The 18,434-nt window shown below is 41.8% G+C and overlaps 1 protein-coding gene across 13 annotated transcripts in view; it reads right to left on the bottom strand.

Annotated features, from left to right (window-relative positions):
* The window catches only part of VPS13B (vacuolar protein sorting 13 homolog B), a 714,157-nt gene that overhangs the window by 418,120 nt on the left and 277,603 nt on the right, over positions 1 to 18,434 (bottom strand). For all 13 annotated transcript variants that reach the window (XR_008306070.1, XM_053245163.1, XM_053245162.1 and 10 more), the window contains one exon: positions 1,603 to 1,744. Coding sequence is in view for 12 of the 13 variants with exons in the window: in XM_053245163.1 (XP_053101138.1) it covers positions 1,603 to 1,744 (142 nt within the window). In the remaining variant the exon portion in view is untranslated. The remainder of the gene's footprint in view (positions 1 to 1,602; positions 1,745 to 18,434) is intronic.

Below are 18,434 nucleotides of genomic sequence, written 5' to 3'. Positions count from 1 at the left end.
GGACTAGATGGGTCTTGGGCCTGATCCAGCAGGACTGTTCTTATCTTCTTATGATCTCTTTGACCAGCTAGCACATCCTTCTGTCTGCTTTTTATCACATTGGAGGTGAACTGGGGACACCCCAAAATAAGATGCTCTGTTTCCTTTTTCTCCTCATAAAATTTATCTCACTCCTTTGAGCTCTGAAAAGCAGAATGCTCCAGTCCGAGGCTTGCTGAAACCCTGAATAGTACCAGTCCTCTAAGGGCCTGAGGATAAACTGCAACCTTTTGTTGTGGGTCTCCATTTGTTCTACATTACAACTAAAGATCAAATTAAGAGAAAAGGAAGTATAGTTGGGTTATGCCGACAAGAGAAAGGAGAACTGTTTATATGCATCTATACTAATAAGAAAATTCTCCTTCTTGATGAAATAATATCAATTTCATTAAATTAGAAAGTGATTTTGTCAATCTATATGGTTGATGTAAGATAGTTTTGTCTCAACAGATTACATTCAAGACATTTACAATGGCTTCTGCTCATCACTGTTCCATTAAAAACAAGAAATTAGCATTATGTTCCGCCCCAAATGTTGTGCAGCCAACAACAGTAATGCATATGGGTCCTTCTTGCAAAAGGAGGAAAATGACACCATTTACTGTCCCTAAAGCAGGACTAAAAGTGTTGTTAGAATAGCTCTGTCTCTTCAGTGTGAGTACAGGCTGCACTGGAAAAAAGCTTCCATCGCAAGGAGCATTACAGTGATGTTACTAACATAAATGGAGGTCACTTTGGACAAGAGGTCTATATCAAGACCAGTGTCCTGTTTCCCACAAAGTCTAGCCAGATGCCTCCAGGTGGTCTACAAAGCAGAGCATAAAGGCAGTAGTCCTCCATTTGTGCCCCACATTGTGTGGTTCTAGCAGATCTGTCTAATGCAAGATGTTGTTTCAACTACTGTGGCATAAGCCTTCACATTATTTACCCATTTACTGTATTTACTTTTCCTTCCTCTAAAGAGTTCAGGGTAATTTACATTATGTTGTCACAACCTCTCCTTGCATCAACCTTGAGTGGTATTTTAGACTTAGAAATAACAGCTGACATGATGAGGAAAATTACTCAAAGAAGTAAAGTTGAAAGTTATTTCAATGAGAACTTCTTTTAAAAAAAAATTTCTCATGTCAGCCACTAGCTTCCTCAGTGAATTCATGGATGAGCGAGAATTTGAACCCAAGTTTCCCTAGCCCACATTGTAGCCATTATTCCAATACATTTTAAGAAACACTGCATTATTGAGGAGTAAGTTCATGCCCTGAATAGTTACTTTGGATGATCCATCAAAGTACTGCATAACATGGTCATTAAATTGGAATTCTAGTTAGAAACGGTGGCCAAACCTATTAAATGACTGAACCTAAAACCATTTAACTTCTAGAATTTCAAACCATTTACATTTTGAAATAGTAAATTAAAGGTCTCCTGAAATAAATTGTCTATACTGACATTAAAAATGTGTTCCAAAGTATTTAGGCAGTTGAACTTGCCAAAACATATGGATGTTTCAAGAAGTCAGAAGTGGCAGGAGAATGACTAGATTTAATTGAGAAGAGAACATACCTGTTACCGTTTTTGTTTTGACAGGGCTGCTGGCATATTCAGAGGCCTGATTTGATTGCTGCTTGGCCAAAGGCGTACTTCCAATGGACACATCATCCTCTTTTTTCCTAGTTACTGGTGTCCCAAGAGAAACAGATCCAGACTGTCGGAAGCAAGGGAGAAAGTGATTAATTCAGAAGCTTTGAATAGTTTCATATCACAGAAAGTACATTATAAGCAGTTACTTAATCACCATAAGTTTCTAGGAAAAGCTTTGACTCAACTGAAGCCTATAGTATACCAATACAAATTAAATATTGAACACTGAAATGATGAAATTCTTTGTGAATTCATATTTTTGCATGCAGCACCCTTGTATGAGTTGCTCCTAACATTTGTAGGAAATGCTTCAAGGCATCATCATTTTTTTAAATTGCACAATAATAAAAACTTAATCAACAAATGGAGGAAAATTACAGCTATTGAAGCAAATCTAAATTCTGGGGCTCTAGTTCAAATGTGTACTTGCACTGCAGCCAACACTGTGCCCATGAAACCTGATAGAACAGCAGCAATTGGGTCTATGGGGATGGGGCCATAACTTAGTGGAAGAGCATCTGCTTTGCATGTAGGAGATTCCAGTTCAGTCCCTGGCAGCATCTCCAGGTAGGGCTGGAAAAGACTCCTGCCTGGAAACTTGGAGCTGCTGCCTGCCAGAGTAGACAATACTGAGCTAGATGGATCAATAGTTTGGCTTTGTATAAGGCAGCTTGTGTTCCTATGCAATCTGCTGTTTGGCAGGGAAGGGGACGAAGGCAAATTAACCCAGATTGCCCGCACACATACATATATTATTATTATTTATTACATTTATAAACCGCCCCATCCAGAGGCTCTGGGCGGTGTACAATAACTTTTAAAAAGACATAAAACCCACAATTAAAACAATGTTAAAACAATATAAAAACAATTCAAAAATGATTAAAACTATTTAAAACCAATTACATATACACACACTCCCAAACAGATGATTGACATTTTTGTCAGTTTCCTAATAAGTCTCTGATACACAGCCCTGGAAACTAGTTCATAAGTGAAAGAAACCGTGCACTAAGCATTTCCTTGCATTTGCAGTTCAGACTGCAGACTGCTTTTGCATGCACATGGCTTCTACCTGGACCAAAGAAGCAAAATAAAATAAACATCAAAATGCACAACTATTTTCCTTTCTCTATTATGTAAGGCCCAGACTAGATAATATGTCCTTCACTTGAATGGGGCAATGCCCTGCATGCTCAGTAGAGATGCCCATTATTTGGTTTTGAAGAGGCTCACACTATATGCCAATTATAACTTGCATGCTTGGTTTTTCAAATATAAGTAGCAGCACCCAGATCTGGATCAAGACCACAACATGGGGTGCTTGGCCCTGCCACAGTCTCGTTCTCCCCTCCCACAACTGACATTTGACAATTCCTAATTGGGCAAATGAGACCTTTTTAAATCTCCCCAACAGCAACTGTGGAGGCATTTCTAATTGAGACCAGGTTAAAGACTCCATCCCCACACACGGCAATTCTGTTTTGTATCCGTCCCCATCCAAGGCTGCTACTTATATCTAAAAAATCAAGCACACCAAACTAAAACATATGACAGGCATTACATTTAGTCTGGGCCTTAGTGAAGGATAACAAAATATATGTATTTCCACACTTATAAATGAGCAAGGAACAGCACCACCAGAGATTCCAACATGCACACCAAAGGCACTCAATCATGGTGAATGAATCTTTGGATAATACGATACATAAGGACTTACAAGTAACATGTGACAAATGAAAAAGGATACTCAACATAATGGTACCACTTGATAGCAAGAATACAGGAGCATTTAGAGGAGAATCCAATTAAATCAACACTGACCAGTGTTCCCTCTAACAGGAATCCCCAGATGTTGTTGACTACAACTCCCAGAATCTCCAGCCAAAGGCTACTGCAGCTGAGGATACTGGGAGTTGTAGTGAACAACATCTGGGAATCCCTGTTAGAGGGAATATTGACACAGACTATTATTTAAACATATCAGCTATTACGAACAGACACTAGGGGTGTGCAAGCTGCCCATTTGGCCAGCTCAGTCTGAATCCGGACTGGATTCAAATCAGCATGGCACAGTACGGGCTAAAGGGGAGCAGCGAAAAGGTAATCTTTACTGTTAGTTTCCCACCACTGGGGGATGGTGGAGGGGGTGGTGGCAACATCAGGGGTGGCGGATCCTCTAACCCACCTACCCCACTGGTCTCCCAAATGACAGGCTGGGCTGGCTGTGGCCTGTTTCAATCCTCTACATACATACAGAGGCTGTTAGAGTGGCTTCCGTATGTGTGCAGAGGCCCAAACCAGGCTGCAGCCATCCCAGCCTGCCATTTGGGAGGCCAGCGGGAGGGGGGGTTGGAGGAGCCATCACCCATGCCAGCGAAAAACTAATGGTAAGATTACCTTCCTCACCCCATTAGGTCAGGGAATCCCCCTTTACTTGTAAAGGGAAATCCTAGCCGGATTCTCCTTTACAAGTGTTACCCGAGCCAGTCTGTCAGCCAGTTCTAACAGACACCTGAGTTGCAGGCATTTTGATCATCCCCACCCCCAATGCAATTACTGTTGTATTGGATCTACAGTGTAGTTCAGAAAGATAGGAAGTGAAAAACCTCACACATCGCATGAATTATCTTTGCTGGGAAATAGGTTTGTGCAAGGCAGGGCAAAACTCTTGTAAAATCACTTTCAATCAAAAACAGAACACAATTAAACAGAGCAAGACAGCAAGAAAACATCTCAAGTTGAAGGAAGACCAGATGCTAAACACCTTCCATAGCCTAATAAGGCTATTAAAATACTTCTGAACACACTTTGCTCTTATTTTAAAAAAAAAAAAATCCAACATCTGCTGGCAAAGTAGAACTTTATAAACCAAAGTCATACTACTTGAAACCTGTCTACTAGAATATCAAGGGAACTAACAGCATGGTTTTGTCAGCTGCACCATTACTAATTATTTCAGAGAAAATGCTCAAACATAACACATCTTTAAAGTCAGAAAAATCAAACTTGAAGACACCTGAAAATAGTACTGAAAATATGCAGTAATGCAACAACATATAATGTTCAAATAGCTAGTGTACCACCCATTATTTGGAAGCTTCATCTGTACCACTTTGCCCTTGAGAGAGTCTGATATTTTAGAGCTCTGCTGGTACTGCAAAGCAGATAAGAGATTGAGCTCTAACCTGGACACTGACTAGGTGGCCTGAGAGAAACAATATTGTTCAGCTTCAACTCTCCCACTGCAATATGGAAAGAAAAATAATGCTTTGTTTTCAAGCACTGACTGGCATCCAAAGAACTATAGTCGTATTCACACATTATATTGAATGCACGTGCAATCTGTGTACAATGTACACACAGACAGCTCTGTATGCACACACACAGTTATTCATACATTATGTTGGGTACAGGCACAGTTCTTAGCTGCACCTTGCATTTGAAGGGATCTGGAGCCAGGTTCACTTTTAAAATGAACACATGAACAGTTATGCACATAAAAACATGTGTGCACATACACTGTAATGTCTGAATAGAGCTTGTGTGCCCATCAAAACTGTTAAGGAAACAGAAAGTATGCCAAAGCTAATACCCTAGAAACACCAGAAATGAAGGCTGCACTACAGGGCCCAGTTACCCCCTTTCAGTTCCAATGAAGGATACTGCAGCCACAAACTCAGAGCAATACGCTGCATCCTAGGTAGTACCAAGGCAAGAGTATTAGCCGATTCCCCTTTGATGGCACTTGGAGTCTTGCTCCCAGTCTTGTCCTCCAATGCTCACATGCATCAAAGAATAGAAGAGAAATGCAATAGTTTACATGTCATTTTAATTCTGAAGGGGACTTCTGTGTACATTATTGCCGGTGCTAAACATAATAATGCAGAACTGTCCTGTTAAACAGTATGAAACAAGGTCAAAATTATTTTCTCTTCAAAGCTACTGAAAGTATTATTGAGAATGACTAATGTCAATTTGCCAAGAGTGCTACTGTGACAAATACAAGGGGAGGCTAAAAAACTGAATGACACATGCCCGAGATAGTGAAACTAGTTTGATGCTAAAATACGGCTTGAAGACCTAACATTTACCTCAGTATTGCTACATAGTTGGATCAATAATGTATTCTATACTAAATGATGGAAAAACAAAGGTTATCACAGCCAGAGAAAGCTGGAAAAAATTATGGCCATATATTGAGTGCTGATCTGGACAATGAAACAGCTGTTTCAGCTTTGCTCACTGAACTCAGGCTTGAAGTTGATGCTGATGACACCCAATACAATTTTGCCAGCTTTTTGGCACTGTTGGCTGTAACTATAAAGTAAATGAAAGATCAATCTTAAACTGGGTGGAAAATGATCAAGATGTTGGGTTTAAGCCACAAACCAGCAAGGAAATTGCAGCTGGAGAAAATAGCAAATGACAACTGCACCACAGCTGGATAACATGAGAATGATTCTGATGCAAGTGGTGTTACACTGATTGGTTATCACTTAAAAACAGAGCCAACTTAATTTTATTTTTTGAAAACACATCTCCTAGCAACTATTTGGAAATTAAACAGTTGGAGTTTATTTGTAAGTAGCACAGTGCAACCCTATTGATGTTACATGCAAGTAAGTCCCACTGTCTTCACTTATGATCATACTTCAAGTTCATACTAGTAAGTATGTTTAGGACTGCAGCCCTAAAGACTGAAAATACCTATGCAAATTATTACACAAATAATATCACTTTAAGCTGTTTAATATTGGGGAAAAGTAACAGCCAAGATTGTTCTGCTTTAGGAAGAGATGACAGAATTGCATGTAAGAAAGGGAAAAATCTATACTATTTTTTCTGCTAATCTTCATGAAAAGGGTGCATCTGTGAATAACTGATAAACCTATGAAGCTACTTCAGGTATATTCATGTATATTTAACTGAAACAGAAAACTAGCACATGATGCTGCTTCATTTTATCAACTCTTTTGGTAAATAAATAGTCGTAGTAGCCGCAGCAGCAGCAGCTCCTCTTTTAATAATAATAATAATAATAATAATAATAATAATAATAATTCAATTTCTATACCGCCCTTCCAATAATGGCTCAGGGCGGTTTACAAAGAGAAAAAACAAACAAATAAGATGGCTCCCTGTCCCCAAAGGGCTCACATTCTAAAAAGAAACATAAGACACACACCAGCAACAGTCACTGGAAGTACTGTGCTGGGGGTGGATAGGGCCAGTTACTCTCCCCCTGCTAAATAAAGAGAATCACCACAGTAAAAGGTGCCTCTTGGCCCAGTTAGCAGGGCCACTCTTTATTCATTCATTCATTATCATATTTATATACCACCTGATATGTGCCTCTCTAGGTTGTGTACACAATTTAAAATACAACAAATAGAAAACAGAGTAAAAACAGTTAAAACAATTGCACAGGATAAAAAGTTAAAAGGGCAAAAATGAGCTAAAAGCAAATTAAACATTTTAAAATTAATTTCAGTTAAAAGCCTGAGAAAACAGGTGTGTCTTCAGAGTCTTACTAAAAAAACCAGATATGCTCTTATTTTAGAAGGGTCTATATTCTAGAGCCCCGGGGCAGCCACAGAGAAGGCCCAGTCCTGAGACGCCACGAAATGAGCCGGCAAAAACCATAACCAGACCTCTCCAAATGATCAAAATAGGCAACAGGGTTCATGACAGAGAAGGCACTCTCTTAAGTACCCTGGAACCAAGCTATTAAGGACTTTATAGGTAATTACCAGCACTTTGGGTTTCACTCTGAAACATATCGGCAGATAGTGCAGTTCTTTTAAAATTGGTGTTATTTATTTGTTATTTATTATTTATTATTAAAACTTTTATACCGCCCTTCCAAAAGGCTCAGGGCGGTTTACATTAAAACACCATTAAAATCAGTTAATAATTAAAACAAAAATTATAAAGGCATTAAAACAATGATTAACAATTAAAAACATCATAAAACAACAATTAAATAGAACAATTTAAAAACAAGTTTTAAAAAACTGAGAAAGCCTGGTTGAAGAGATGTGTTTTCAGAAGTTTTTAAAAAATTGCCAGAGATGGGGAGGCTCATATCCCAACAGGGAGCGCATTCCACAATCTCGGGGCAGCAGCCGAGAAGACCCGTGTCTGTGAAGCCACCAAATGAGTTGGCAGCAACTGGAGACGGACCTCCTCAAATGACCTCAATGGGCGGTGGGACTCATAGCAAAGACGACACTCTCTTAAATACCCAGGGCCTAAGCAGTTTAGGGCTTTGTAAGTTATAACTAGCACTTTGTATTTTGCCCAGAAACCTATTGGCAGCCAGTGTTACTCCATCAACAGAGGAGTAATGTGGTCTCTCTGAGATGACCCAGAGACTAACCTGGCTGCCACATTCTGAACCAACTGAAGTTTCCGGACTACGTACAAAGGCAGCCCCACATAGAGTGCATTACAGTAGTCAAGTCTGGAGGTTACCAACAAATGTACCACTGTTTTGAGGTCATTGATCTCAAGAAACGGGCGCAGCTGGAGTATCAGCCAAAGCTGATAGAAAGGACCCCTGGCCACCGCCTCAACCTGAGAAACCAAGGAGAGGCGCTGATCCAGAAGTACTCCCAGACTGCAAACCTGTTCCTTTTGGGGAAGTGTGACCCCGTCTAGAACAGGTAGATCAAAATCGTTGCTTGAGTTCTGACCCCGCACAATAAGTACCTCCGTCCTATCTGGATTCAGCTTCAGTTTATTCTCCCTCATCCAGCCCATTACTGCTTCCAGGCAGGCATTTAGGGAGGATATGCCAGCTCCTGAAGAAGCTGACATGGAGAAGTAGATCTGGGTGTCATCAGCATACTGGTAACACCCAGCTCCAAATCCCCTGATGCTCTCTCCCAGCGGTTTCATGTAGATGTTAAAAAGCATTGGAGAAAGTACGGAGCCTTGAGGGACACCATACTTAAGCTCAGATTTTGAACAGCAACAATCTCCAATCGACACCATCTGGAACCTATCCGAAAGGTAGGAGCGGGACCACTGTACAACAGTGCCTCCCACCCCCAACACCCTCAGATGTTCCAGAAGGATACTATGGTTGATAGTATCGAAAGCCGCCGAGAGATCCAAGAGGACCAACAGAGTCACACTTCCTCTGTCAATTCCCAATTGGAGATCATCCATCAGGCCAACCAAGGCAGACTCCACCCCATAGCCCACCCAAAAACCAGTTTGAAATGGGTCTAGATAATCAGTTTCCTCCAAGACCGCCTGGAGCTGAGAGGCCACCACCCTCTCAATTACCTTGCCCAGCCATGGGAGATTGGAAACTGGCCTATAATTGCTCAACTCTGAGGGATCTAATGCAGGCTTCTTTAGAAGAGGTCTAATGATTGCCTCCTTAAGACAAGCCCTGCCCTCCCTCATAGAAGCATTTATGATTTCCACCAGGCCTCCTACAACAGCCTCCCTGCTAGATCGAACAAGCCATGTTGGACAAGGGTCAAGAGAACAAGTGGTAGGCCTCACCACTCCAATCAGCTTGTCCACATCATCAGGAGTCACAAACTGAAATTGATCCAGTCGAATCGTATAAGAGGAGTTGTTGGACACCTCCAGTTCAGACATCAAATTAATTGTGGAGTTTCCATCTAAGTCGGCCCGAATCCAAGAGATTTTGTCAGCGAAAAATTCATTAAACACATCACAGCGGGTGACTGATGCTTCCAAATTCTGGTTCAAGGGATAGAGGGCAGATACTAGTCCCCTCACAACCCTGAACAACTCCACTAGACATGAACTCGGAGAGGCAATACGGGCAGAAAAGAACTGGTTCTTTGCCACACGTATCTCCTGAGCATAGATCTTTAAATGTGCTTCATATCGTTATCTGTCGGATTTGAGTCGAGTCTTTCTCCACTTGCGCTCCAGTCGCCTACCTTGCCGCTTTAGCCCCCATAGATCTTCCGTATACCAGGGGGTCGGAGGGGACGCTTGGGAGCAATCGTGTCTACTGCCCTGGTGAGTAAGTTGTTCCAATTCTCAACATCCGGGCATCAACAGGATTACCAGCAGAGCCAACATTGAATCCCTCCAAGGCTTCTTGGAATCCTACTGGATCCAGTAACCTCTTCGGGTGGACCATTCTAATAGGCCCCTCGCCCCTGCGAGGGTTATGTGGTCCCTTCAGGTTGTCCCAGAGACCAGGCTAGTTGTAATTTCTGGACTACATACAAAGGCAGCTGTAGCAGATTAACGCTTTTGTCTCAGAGCACTTCTGTTCTGAAGTACAGCAACGTTTCTGAAAATCCAAAACACACCTATCACACAACTAAGTTCATAAGCATCTACAAAGCAGAAGAAGAATAGGGGTAAGGAAATTATGCAATCTTTATTTTTGTATTTTTTAAAAATATTGTGATTCTCTCTCTCTCTCTCTCTCTCTCTCTCTCTCACACACACACACACACACACACACTTTATCTTACTTTTGAAAAAAGAAAATGTGTTTAATAAAGTTCACATTAAAAAGAAGAAGAGCTATGGCCTATTTCTGACCCTGGTTTCATATGTGATATAATATGTTGTGTAAAAAATAACCCTAATGTTCTCTCCAATACATTTTGGCAAACTGAACAGATCTATTTAAAAATGTGCTGGGAAATATGCTCAGATTGCACTGTCTAGAAAATATCCTTGATTTATAAATGTGTGTGGTAGAAAGTCTTGTATTTTAATTATTACATAACAAAAATATCAAATACAATGTAACAATGAAAAAATTACAATTGATTAATTTATTTATTTAACATATTTCTATACCGCCCAAAACCTATGTCTCTGGGCGGTTCACAACAGATTAAAACAGCATTAAAACATTAGTTAAAAACAAAAACAAGAAATTTAAAACACAACAATTTAAAAATTTTAAAACAATGCTCTAAAACAACATTAAAATAGTCAAAACAGTATCAGTTAAAAGCCTGGGTGAACAGATGTGTTTTTAAGGACCTTTTAAAAGCTGTCAGAGATGGGGAGGCTCTTATTTCACTAGGGAGCGCATTCCAAAGCCTCGGGGCAGCAACGGAGAAGGCCCGTCCCTGAGTGGCCACCAGACGAGCCGGTGGCAAATGCAGATGGACCTCTCCTAATGATCTCAATGGGCAGTGGGGTTCATAACGAAGAAGATGTTCTCTTAAATACCCAGGGCCCAAGCTGTTTAGGGCTTTATAGGTTATGACTAATACCTTGTATTTTGCCCAGAAACATATCGGCAGCCAGTGTAACTCCTTCAATACAGGTGTAATATGGTCTCTCCTGGATGAACCAGAGACCAGCCAACTGTATTAATTTTAAGAGTAACATGAGCAAATGAATAAAATTGGAAACTTTGTAAACTGTAAAAATAAAAATAAACATCTATAAACAGCAGTCTTATGGTCCAAGACCAAGTCTTATGATACATCACATAGTTCAATAGAAGGCTATTCTATTTCATAACATTTTATCGTGAGCATAAGACACAATATTTGAACAGTTCCTGAAATCAATATGGGACAAGGGTGGAGGTAAGTTCTCTACTGAGTTATTGCTTTAAGGAATTGTAAACTTTCCAGGAGATGTAAAAAGTTCAAGATTTCTCATTATCCAAAGTTATTGGGAGATCTGAAAAAACTGGAGTCCTACAAAACAATACTTGTAAGTAATCTTACTTCAGGGCATGACCCTACAAGATAGATAGCTAACAAGTTTTGGTTTGTGGTGGGGATGTGCACGGAACCAGTTCTGTGCACTCACGGGAGAGTTCTTTAAGGGGCGGGGAGGTGCCTACTTGCCAGTCCCCGCCTTGCCGCTTTCCCCCCGCTGGTGCCTGCACAAAAATTGGCACGTGGGGCCTGCAGTGTGCCTCCCTGCAGCCCCAGTCAGCGTCATGACAGAAATGGCTGGCATGTGTGTGTGCATGCCGTGCGCACGTGCGTTGGCCATTTCTGTTGTGATGCTGAGTGGGACTGCAGGGAGGCACACTGCAGCCCCACATGCCCACTTTTTGTGAGAGCACTGGCAGGGCGGAGGGCGGCAGGGAGGCAGTGCCTCCCTCGCACTCTCAGAATTGGATCGAACGCAGGTTGACAGAATCAGTTTGGCACTCCTAGAATGGAGCACTGAACAATTCCGTGCACATCCCTAGTTTGCAGGTCTCCAGCTATTTTAGATCTCTCAATACCTTTGGATACTGAGAAATCTTAAATGTTTTGCGTCTTCTAAAAACTTTATAATCCCGACTCTTTTATTAATTAAATAAAATTATTAATTTATTAAAGGAATTGTAAACTTTCCAGCAGATGCAAAACGTTCAAGATTTCCCAATATCCAAAATTATAACCTGAAATAAAAATTCCTTGAAAGTACACAATTTTTCGCCCAGCTTAAGACATCTGAAATAGATGCTAGAGCTTATTGCCCACAATTGTTGTTATTTGTGACCATTCCTTTCCCTACTCTTTTATTCAAACTGCAATTAATCAGAATATGCTTCAATCTTGTCAAAGATATTCAAAAAAATTGTAAAATCTCACTCTGGAGATTCATAAGACCTGTTCAGCACATGAAAATAAGTAAACAACAACTTCTGTTGATTTTACCATGTAAAAAGTTTCAGTGGATTTGGCATCACATAGTTACCCATGAAAAATAATCATTAAGATTTGAGATTTTGGGAGCTAAATCAGTTGTCCAGCAACCACGAGGAACAAAGCCAACACAAGTCCATTATCTAAACATAAGGAGAGCCTTGCTGGATCAGTCCCAAGGTCTATCCAGTCCAGTATCCTGTTTCCCACAGTGGCCCACCAGATGCCTCTGTGAAGTCCACAACGAGGAGATGAAGTCATGACCCCTACCCCGGCAACTGGTATTCAGAGGCCTCCTGCCTCCAAACCTGGAGGTAACCTATACCTTTCAAGCCTAGCCTATGTCCTCTATGAATTTATATAAGCCCCTTTTAAAACCATCCAAGCCACCCATTTGAAGGAGAGGGGAATGCTTCCTTCAGAATCACATTGTTTAAAAAGTGAACAGATGGCAGACGTTTTAGTGTCAGAAACAGCTGTGTCAACTAAGGCTGAGCTCTGTCTCCAAGTGTATTCTATTATACATTGGGCAGTAATCAGTGGACAACATACTTGGGAGACTGCAGACTGGATTTTCCATAATACAAAAAATGGAGTCAAAGCTGCTTTTAAAACGGAAATAAATAAATACCACATTTTTACTGGTGACCAGTGAAGAAAGTCAGAATGCATTATGCAGATTTATGCAGGCATTTGTCACGGATTTCATTTTTTAAAATCTGAATATCTACATTGTTCACTATTCAAATTTTTTTAAAAAAATTCAGATTCATGCAGAAGCCAAATGCGGATATGGGAAAATATCCTCTTTTGCCCCTGAAGCACTAACCACATAGTTGCAACAGGAACTACAAAGATCCTTACTCAAATGTATAACAGCCACCACATTTTGGCCTGCATTTTCATGTCAGGGGGAAATGCCCAAATTTAATATGCTATGCTGTATTTTGAAAGGACAAAGCTACAAATTTTACATTAAACATTCTTATTTAGAACCCCTGCTAACTAGGCAAAGATACACCTTTTTAAATGGCTGCTCTCTTATATAGCAGGAGAAAAGCAGCTGCTCTACTAGTGACTGCGGCTGGTGTTTCCCTTGTATTTCTTCTTGGACTGCTAGTCTCACTTTGGGACAGAGAACAATTTTCTTATTCCTTTTGCTATGCAAACCACCTTGTGAGTTTATTTTATTTTTGCTTTTGTTGAAAAGCAGTATGTGTTTTTATTATTATTATTTTTATTTATTTGTTTGTTTGTTTGTTTGTTTGTTTGTTTGTTTGTTTTACACAGTCAGACAGGTGTTATTGACTGGTTTGTTTTATCCAGACATCGAGTCCTTCCCAAGGACCTGGGATGCCAGAATTCTATTGTCAATGTTGTTACTGTTGTTATAGATATCATCGCAGAATATAGGCTGTTCCCAGTAAAGCTGCTCTTTGTAATTGGCTGATGGTGGTTTCTGTGGCCCCTATGGTGTTGAGGTGCTCTTCAAGGTCTTTTGGAACTGCACCCAGGGCGCCAATTACCACTGGGATTATTTTGGTCTTTTTCTGCCACAGCCTTTCCATTTCAATTTGTAGATCTTTGTATTTGGGGATTTTTTCTATTTCTTTTTCTTCTATTCTGCTATCCCCTGGTATTGCTATGTCGATTATTTTGACTTGTTTTTCTTTCTTCTCGACTACAGTTATATCTGGTGTATTGTGTGGCAGATGTTTGTCTGTTTGTAGTCGGAAGTCCCATAATATTTTTACATCTTCATTTTCTTCAACTTTTTCAATGTTATGGTCCCACCAATGTTTGGCTACAGGTAGCTTGTATTTTTTGCAGATGTTCCAGTGTATCATCCCTGCTACTTTGTCATGCCTTTGTTTGTAGTCAGACTGTGCGATCTTTTTACAACAGTTGATTAGGTGGTCCACGGTTTCATCTGATGATGATGATGATGATGATGATGATGATGATGATGTTTATTATTATTATTTTCCTAAGCACCTTCCTCTGGGCTGGCACTGGGTTCCAATATGGCTTTGGCACAGTGTGTGCCATAAGCCAAATCCAAGAAGTAGGGGAGAATGCAAAGCAGGTGATCAGTTGGGAGGTTCCAAGACAGTACTAGGCAGAGTGACCACCAGCAATTCTATGTCTTGAATCAACACTGGTTTCTGGGTGCTTGGATCAACTGAAAGGTTTTTGGATCAAAATAAAATGAATGAGAGCTATTCGTCACAGTCTCTCCTTAGCGTAGATTCTTCAGGGTTTAGAATAGTAGAAGTAGGTATGCTAATAGTTTACTTTGAAAGTCAAGGGAGCTGTGTGGGTGAGTCAGTGTTATCCAGCAGGAACACAAAGGTAAGATGACTTAAATATGCCAATTCAATCAGTGGCTAGGAGTTGCTCTATTAGTTAGTTGTAGTTGTTTGGCCCAATTGAATCTTTCCATTGTTCCAGGACCTTTACTTGCATGTCTGGCAACTTAGCTTCATCAAAAATGCAAGAGCATAGGACACATTCTCCCACTTTTCCTAGGCTCAGAGCACAATACCCCTGTCTGATTGGTTCACTTGTCTGAAATTGAGGAAAGACTCTAAAACCACAAGCTTTGGTAGTTCATGCGGTAGTTTTGCTTGGACCAAGATGGAGACTAAATTCCAAAGTGGTGGTGGTGGGGTGTGTGTACATGTGTGTGTTTTGGCAACAATAAATACCAAACAAATCAAATCAAACTATCCACCAAAAAAATCTCAAGTGAAAAGGACAAGCTCTGCTTGCTGCATGAGAGGTAACAGTAAAGTGAAAAGCAGATCTGCCTTCAGAGAAACTAGCATAATAAGGATGGAACCACAGAATAGACCCATTTTCCAGTAGCCACTCACCTGGCTGGTCTTGTGGTAGAAAGTATGAATTGTCCTCTTTGCCAAACAGGGTCCACTCTGGTTTGCATTTGAATGGAAGACTACATGTGTGAGTACTGAAAGATATGAAGCACCTGCATGCTTGAATGCAGAAGGTTCCAAGTTCCCTCCCTAGCATCTCCAAGATAGGGCTGAGATTCCTGCCTGAAACCTTGGAGAAGCCACTGCTAGTCTATGTATATCAGTGTTTCTCAACCACCGGTCCCTGGACCGCTGCCGGTCCCCGAAGGGTTGAGTGCCGGTCCCTGACTGGGAGTCAACCCCCCCCAACTGAAATCAAGGCACTCACTTCCTCAATTTTGCACATGGCATGGAAGAGGAAGAGTATCACAGAGGCATGGGACCCTTCTTGTGCCTTGCCTCCACGTGCTGCTGAGATCTTCCTACAGCTATCTTATTCCCTATCTTTACAGCTTCAAACTGTATGCGGTGCGGGGGCATGGAGGAAAAAGTATGGCAGTGGGCGCCACTTCAAGGGCTACTGGTTCTTGCATGCTCATTGTTTGCAGCCAAAGGTTGGTTGATTGAAACCCAGCTGCCTGTTGTGGTTGAGGCGCCTTGAGAGGGAACGCTGTTTCCCTCTTGCATCAGTGGGGCTTGCTTGTATGTTGTTTTCATTGGCCCCATGTAGCTTTTGAATTTTTCTAATGGCCCAACATCCCCTCTCCATTGAGTAATCACAAGCACCTCCACTCCAGACATACTGGAGACAAATTTGTTCACCCAGGCTTTTAAATTCAGGGGTTCTCAACCTTGGGTACCCAGACGTTGGTGGACTTCTACTCCCATAATCCCCAGCCATAATGGCCAAATGCCATTGTTGTTGGGGGTTATGGGAGTTTAACTGAGGGACCCAAGGTTAAGAACCCCTAATATTCCATGTTTGCAAAAGATTCCAAATTTAATTATTTCAATGCTTATATTATTTTCATTCTAAACTGCCCAGAGATGCAAGTTTTGGGCAGTATAGAAGTCTGATAGATAGATAGATAGATAGATAGATAGATAGATAGATAGACTTGAAACCCCTTTACTAACTGCTGGTCCAGGAAACTGCGCATTAAGAATGTAGCGGTCCTTGAAACTCTGCACGAAGAATTTAGCGGTCCTTGACTCCAAAAAGTTTGAGAAACACTGATGTATATAATACTGAGCTAGATAGACCAATGGTCTGACTCAGTATTAGGGATGAGCACCCAACAGGACTTGCATTCTGTTCTAAGCTCAGAACGGAACGCAAATCCTCAGAACGTTCCTTCAAAACCACTGGTCAAGTTGGTTGTTTGGATGGAATGACTCCATTCTGAGTCGGAATGTTTCAAGTGTTTTGGCCCTTAAGGGCAGTACCAGGGTGGATGGCGAGAAGCAGCAGGAGACACCTTTAACAATTACTACCTGGCTGGCGCTCAGCCTCCGGAAGCAGCAGCACCCTGCCTGGCATCTTACATCAAAACTGCCCTGCCTACGGCGCTCTTCCGGCCTTTGTGCACAAATGGCTGCTACATGTTTTAATCTTTTTATCTGTTGTTTTTATTGTTCTGTTGTAAACCGCCCAGAGACTTGGGTTTTGGGCGGTATACAAATGTGTTAAATAACATAAATAATGTATGCAGTAGCCAGAAAAGCACCATAGGTGGGGCAGTCTTGGCGCGAGATGCCTGGCAGGGCATTGCTGATTGCAGGGGCTGAGCAGTAACCACGTAATGATTGTTAAAAGGTACCTTCCACCGCCCCTCACAGCCCACTATGGCGCTACGCTCAAGGGCCAGAATACTCAAAACATTCCAACTCAGAATGGGTCATTCCATTCCAAGCTCAAAACAGGCCCTTCATTTGAAGAGCATTCTGTTTCGAGCTCCAAACACTCACAACAACCCATTTCAAGTTGGAATATTTTGAGCTCAAAATGTTCTGCACATCCCTACTCAATACAAGGTAGCTTCCTATGTTTTCCTCGCAGGTAAGACCTCACAGGTGAGACTATTTGAGGCCAGGTGAGACCAATCCTCACAGGTGAGACCATTTGCAGAAGAGCCTCCAAAGATTATCTAAGACACTTGAACGAGCATCGGTTTTCATCCACATAATATTTACAGTATCTGCATGAGGCTGCTTTTTGGAATTACAACAACAAAAGCATGCATACATAGAAAACTCCATCAGATGTTGCCGTCCAAACATATTCTTCAGGAAGACATGTAAATCAGATACTAGAACTCTAGTTACTAGAATAGATACCAGATATTTGATTTTTCCCAATATACGTGAATGACAACATCCAGCAGAATCCATCTATTAAAGCCCATCTAATCCAAGTGCCTGCTCAAAACACAAAATTAAGAGCTGGAGAATACTCAACAGATGGTTGTCTAGTCTCAGCTTAAAGACCTCCAGCTAGGGAGAGTCTACTCCTCCACCCCAAGGATAGAGGCACCATTCCTCCCAGACTCTGGGGCAGAAGTCTGGACCCCCACCCGCAGGCCTTGGGATCCCCAAATTATGTTTGCAATGTCCTGGGTGGTGGTGATCTGCCACTGGCTCGTGCCATCATTGGCCAGCGCCAGGCAGCTGAACACAAGTTGCACAACTGTATGAGGGCAGTCATGCAGCTCTGTGAGCACCAAGCAGCCCGCCTGATCTGCTCCAGATGCAGTGGGGCCGGGCTGAACAAGAAGGCTGCTGAGCCAACAAACGCTTCTGCTCGGTCATACCAGCACCTGTATCAGGAATCCACCTGAGGCCCGTGCAAACTGCACAACTTGAGGAAGGAGAGTGAGCAACGATGCAACAAGGCAGTAGGACTCAGGAGCTACCGTTAGGCTTGGAGCCAAGAGCAGGCAAGCGTCTGAGAGGCAGGCAGCCTCTTGATGCTTGGAGGCTCCAGCCTCCAGAGCTCCCAGCCCAGGCCAAACAGCACCAGCTTTGAAGGAGAGGCAACAGTGCTGGCGGCCGGGCAGGCATGCCTGCAGCCAGCCAGCCAGCCAGAAGCAATAGTGCCAGCAGCCATGCCTGTAGTGTTAATAGAACTGTCCTGGGGTGATTGGTGAGCACCCCAATGTTCAGGCTTTGTGGGGGAATTAGCTCTTAAGGGGGGAAGCTCCATGTCAGTTTTAATTTCTGCAGTCGTTTGGACTCAAGAAATGACTGGTCTGAGTCAACATTTAAATTTCAAAATTAAAATAACTTATTTGAGGAGAGGGGTACATAAAAGGGAAAC

This window comes from Hemicordylus capensis, chromosome 4 (assembly GCF_027244095.1).
Source record: "Hemicordylus capensis ecotype Gifberg chromosome 4, rHemCap1.1.pri, whole genome shotgun sequence".
NCBI lineage: Eukaryota > Metazoa > Chordata > Lepidosauria > Squamata > Cordylidae > Hemicordylus > Hemicordylus capensis.
Note: the sequence above shows the minus strand (reverse complement) of the source record. Positions and strands in the feature narration are given on the sequence as shown.